The sequence below is a fragment of the Sprattus sprattus genome (genome assembly GCF_963457725.1).
Source record: "Sprattus sprattus genome assembly, chromosome: 2".
NCBI classification, from domain to species: Eukaryota; Metazoa; Chordata; class Actinopteri; order Clupeiformes; family Clupeidae; genus Sprattus; species Sprattus sprattus.
In genome coordinates, this window is record NC_137921.1 from 43129832 (window position 1) to 43135247 (window position 5416).

The 5416-nt window shown below is 42.0% G+C and overlaps 1 protein-coding gene across 1 annotated transcript; it reads left to right on the forward strand.

Annotated features, from left to right (window-relative positions):
• ahsg1 (alpha-2-HS-glycoprotein 1) lies at positions 1-2748 on the forward strand (the record flags this gene model as incomplete). The annotated part of the gene is made up of 7 exons (XM_080860231.1): positions 1-201; positions 374-484; positions 602-686; positions 1032-1198; positions 1390-1506; positions 1760-1834; positions 2335-2748. 7 exons carry the CDS (start codon positions 1-3, stop codon positions 2746-2748), a joined length of 1170 nt encoding a protein of 389 aa, XP_080716357.1.
• Between the last annotated feature and the right edge of the window lie 2668 nt (positions 2749-5416).

Sequence of the window (5416 nt, forward strand, 5' to 3'; positions counted from 1 at the left end):
ATGAGGGGACTGCTACTGTTGGCCCTTGCTGTCCCAGCAGTGCTGGCTGCAAGCATGCCTCCGTCTGAGAAGCCCTTCACCTGCTCAGAGGAGAGTAAGGAGGTGGCATCCAAGGTGGCTGAGCACTTGATCAACCATCACCACCACCATGGTTACAAGTTCCGTGTCAAGGAGATCCTCTCTGCGAAAACAGAGAAAAAGGTAAGTGCAGCCCAAAGAAGAGAAGCTTGTTGTTGTTTTGGTGGAATCAGTTACAATGGTTTACCATCTTTTCGAAACATTGTTTTGGAGTTTTGAGTATTTATGACTAAAACCGAAACGTTTATGCCTGTACCAAAGTTGATTTGCCTTCATTTTCTTTGTTCATTTGAAGGGCGACCCTGAGTGTCAGCTACTTCTGGAGTTGTCTTTAGGTGAAACAAAATGTCATATCATCGACCCCAAACCATTAGAGAAATGTGATATACGTGAGGCGCATGACACAGTAAGCCAAAAGCCATTATTTTTTCCAATGCTGGTCGGCTCAGTAGTGACCATATTTTTTCTGACCTTATCTTCCCCAAAGTGCCCTAAAGCCTATTTGTACTCCACTTTAACACAGGAAGTCAAGTCCAAATGCAGTGTGACAGTGAAAGAGACAGAGGGGAAAGCAACCATTGAAAAATTCTTCTGCACAACAGACGCAGGTGATGCAAAAGAAAATAACTAAAGGTCTGACCATTCCAGCTCAAACTAGTCTCCCGAGCTGTCTGTCAAGATCATAATAATATAATTCCAAATAATAGATTGCTTGCCACACAAATGTATCCTAAAGCTTAAACTTTGCCAACCATGTGATATAATACACAGAAAGTTCACACAATTGACATAACAAAGACGTACATTTAGCAATTATCGTGTCACTATTTATTGTCCCAGTGTAGCCACTGACTTATCCTCAAAGTGAATGTGAAGACGACATAGACCCCTTAAGTATCGCAAATTATTTGTATTATTTATAAAAAATATTATTATTATTATTATTTTTACAGTACCAGCAGAGGAACTGATAAAAATATGCCCCGACTGTCCCTCTCTCATACCCTTACATGACCCTGAGGGGCTGAGCAGTATCCGAAGCGCAGTCAAGAAATTCAATGATGACAGCAAGCCTACCCACTACTTCAGGCTGATGGAAGTAGGCAGGATGTCAAGTCAGGTGGGGGCACATACGTGATCATCTTTTTCCCCTGAACACATCTGAAGAGTGCAAAATTATCACAAAAGACATTTAAGAAGAGGCTCTTTGGAGATATACGTATATTCAAATTGCTGTTCACCCTGAGGCAGTATACCACATATACATAGAACCATACATGTGTGTAAAATACATTTTTGTCCTTCTTACAGTGGATGTTTATGGGAATGTCCATATTTGCTGATTTTGCGATCGTTGAAACCAACTGCCCTTCTGACGTGAAGCCGGAAGACCAGGATGCCTGTCTTACTCTTTGTCATCATGAAGCTGTGAGTATGATGGTGGATTTCTCTTCCACCTCTGGATTTCTGTGTCATGGCATGAGTGATGAAGTACAATGACAGTTTATTTCCCCTGGGACATGAACCATCTTCTTGGTTATGTCGACAATGTGACCCAACCACTGAGCTATGGAAACACAAGGACAAAATGTCATTTTGTGTGATGCTGAGCACTTTCTTTGTCACAAACATTGCATAGAGAGCACACAGTAGACTCTTCTCTGTTTTCATCCCTCAACAGCGCCATGGCTACTGTGAATCAACCTTACTTGGAAATGGGGAAGTAGATGTTCAGTGCCAGATATTTGATGCTCAGGTACCTGTCCAGTCCTCTTCTCAGTTTGATGTTTAATACAGAGCACCAGCAATCCAAACTGCATTTTAACAAGAAAAGGTTATGCTTTGTCTTCACGTCATGGGATACAATGTTAGTGTAACAGCTACAGCTATATCACAGCAAAATAATGTAATTTAGTGGTCCTTGTAGCATATAGAAGTGGGATTAATTAGTTTATAAATTAGGAAGGGCTGCTCCAGTATTGCACTTCAGTATGCTTTACCCAGTATCCAAATAATATGAATTGCAAGCCAGCACCCTCCAGTGGAGAGACTGGAAAATAGATTTTCTCCTTCCAGTGGGTGGTTACGTCTCACAAGCAAAAACTCCAAAAATTTCCAAGAATGGAATCATTCTTTGTCCATTATGATCATAAAATGAAACATCAGGTTTACGTAGATGACTTTTGCACTTATATTTCATGAACTCTATTGTCATACTGATAAATGCTGTGACTGGGTGCCTCTTGTCTTTTGCAGAATGACACAATTTTCCACCACCCACCTCCTACTGCAGCCAACTGTACAGTGCCTGTTCCTCACATGGACCCTGCATCCCATCCTCCTTTCCATGGACTCCCTGAAGGGCTTCCTGGACATGCAGGCCCCCCAGGACCCCCAGAGCCTCTTGGACATGGAAGACCCCATGGGCATAGAAGGACCGGTGGACACCCAAAACACCCAAAACACCCTGGAGGCTTTAGTGTCCTGGCACTTCAAGAAATGCCTGATCGACCCGAAAACTTTTTCCCTCAGTGCCCGGGCGTTGTCAAAATTCCTCCAAAAATCCACCCTATCTGTCCCTTTCCTCCCCCTCCTCACCCACATGCGCACAGCCACGGGCCCCACATATTACCCATTTTGGAGGTTTCACTTCAGCAGAAAACAATATGATCTGTCGTAACATTGTTCATGTACCTTAATAATGGTACTGCTCCAAATAATACTGTACACCATTCAGTACCAATATTAGGCGTCTAAGATTACCCAGCATTCAATGTACTCTCTAGGGAAATGGACCCAGCAGGCAGGGGTCTTGTGTTACTGTCAATAAAGTTTGATTGTTTTAATCTGGCCTTCTTGTTTCAATACATCCTTCTGTAATTTCACTTAGATTGATATGGTCAGCATATATATACTGTATATAGTAAGACATACAAACAATACCAATGTATCACTATAGCATCTTATTAGCTGAGCAGATTACGTTCACAGCCGCTAAAGCCATGATCCAGGTCGAGAACAGCTGGTGCTCAGTTGACTCAGCCGTCCATTCACTTTCCCAAGGTTCATTTGGAGAATGAGCACATCAGATAACGTCACACGGGCGATTTTAAGGTATCTTATAAACCCGGAAGAGACAGAATAATGGTTTCGAACAGTCCTTCCTTCTCTACTTTAAGAGAAGGAAGGACGTAAGACAGCATTTTAGTGTTTTCGAAGACTAAACGGTTAATAACGGTTTCAAACAGTCCTTCCTTCTCTACTTTAAGAGAAGGAAGGACGTAAGACAGCATTTTTGAGTTTTCGAACACAGCCACTGGCTCTGTGCCTCAGAATACTCAAGCACATGTCCACCGAAAATCCCAAATGCTGAATAAAGAGATGAGCAGCGTATTAACATAATAGCACACCATGATGTGAACATACGTGGTGTGCCTATTAAGTAATGAGACCCAAAGCTGTAATTCAACTGTAATGAAGAAAACGTGTTATACTTGTGTACAACTCGTATCAACATTTATATATAATAAAAGTCTCGTTATTTAATAGATGCACCTCATATTTTTTATCGTGCTTTTGTTTTGTTTGTTGTGTAAGTGACAGACGATTGCTATAATAACGTTTATAAAAGTTTTAAAAAGAAAAACAATGCTGTGATGTTATAAGATGACTTCTATGTATTCTCACTCAAATTCAGAGTGATATGTTATCAGAATCTTCGTTGAAATCTCTCTCCATGGGTGGATTTCATACAAGGCCACACAAAGTATGACTGACCATAGACTTTCAGGTTGAAAACATGGTAATGCTAGTCTAAGTTCGGAGAATCTTGTCTTTAGTGCATTGATGGAGGCTCTTTTGCTCAACCCTGATAATGATCAGCACACAGATAACATGTCAAAGTCCACTGGACTCTGCTGGATTGCTCTCTCTAGAGATCAATGCCATCTGCTGCAACAAGCAGAACTTCAATACAGGTGATGAGCTGATACCTCACAAGTCTGAATGAGTATCAACTGATCAGTTCAACTTGCTCACAGCCAGTGAGATGGACAAAATTGGTCCATCATCTGGACTATAGTTGAGGGCCTTTAAAAATAGGATTTTGTCAACACACACACACACGCACAAAAACATGCAGACACATTAATGGTAAAGGCTGAGTTCATAGCTGCGATGCTGACTGACTACACATGCGCAGTTGTATTTATAATACTATTGTGATCCCACTGATTTCTTTATATTCATCTTGTTCATAAGTGAGAGGGACAAAATCAGTCCATCATGTGGTTTATATTTGAGGGTTTTTAAATATATGATATGAGGTTCAATACATTGATCGGGGCTAAAGAGCCCAGGCCAGTCACCCCTAGATGACCCTTCGTGGTTGTTTGGCAATGTACATCTGTGGCATAATCACATGTTGTTCACCTCATGAGGCTAAACATTTCATAGTATGTGAGGACAGGCTGTGCTGAAGCAATATTCCCCCATTCGCAACTCTGAACTGCAAATAGGCAGGTAAACTGTTGCTCTGGTCCTTTATTTTACTGTTAAGATTCTTCCCAGTAAGTCTGGATACTGTGATGACAAACAATAAAGAAATCAAAGATAGCTGTTAAGTAGATTTACATATGTCAGCTGATCTTATCATTGCTGATCTGGTAAGCTGGTTCTTGATGAGGTGAATGGAGGAAGATTAAACCAGCTCTCAGAAGCTCATCACTTGCTGAAAAGAAGAAGAAGAAGGAGTAGAAAAGGTGGTGCTGTATGACTTAAATGAATAAAACCAGTGCTTTTGTTAATGAGCCACATTGGTGGTTGTTGATGATCTCTGCTAAAACTTCACGAACAATGACTAAATCCATGTCATAATCTCTCACAACCCACCTCCTCCCCCCACAAAAAGAACAAAAAAAACACAATCCCAGCCACTCTATCCCTTTGTTTACGCCATCCTTCTATTGTCCTTTGTCTGAGCGGTCTGCAGAGGCTCTGAATAGATTAAACAAGAGCATGATTGTGTTGCTGATTAAATAATAGATGGCCAGACCCTCACCCAGAAAGAGAAAGATGGACAAGAAAGAAAGACAGAGGAGAAAACAAGAGAGGTCATATTTACCGACTGGCCCCCCTGGTTGTGGGGGATGAGGGATCAAGGCTGGGGGGGGGGGGGGCTTGGTACAGAGAGGCAGGCTGGGTGGGGGGGGGGGGGGGGGGGGGAGTGGCCATCCTGAGTGAGGCATGTATATAAGCACTAGCCCCTCTTCTTACTCTCAGTAGTGAGGTGCGTTGGTGTGAGTGTGTGAGTGTGTGTCAGAGAGAGAGAAGCTCCACT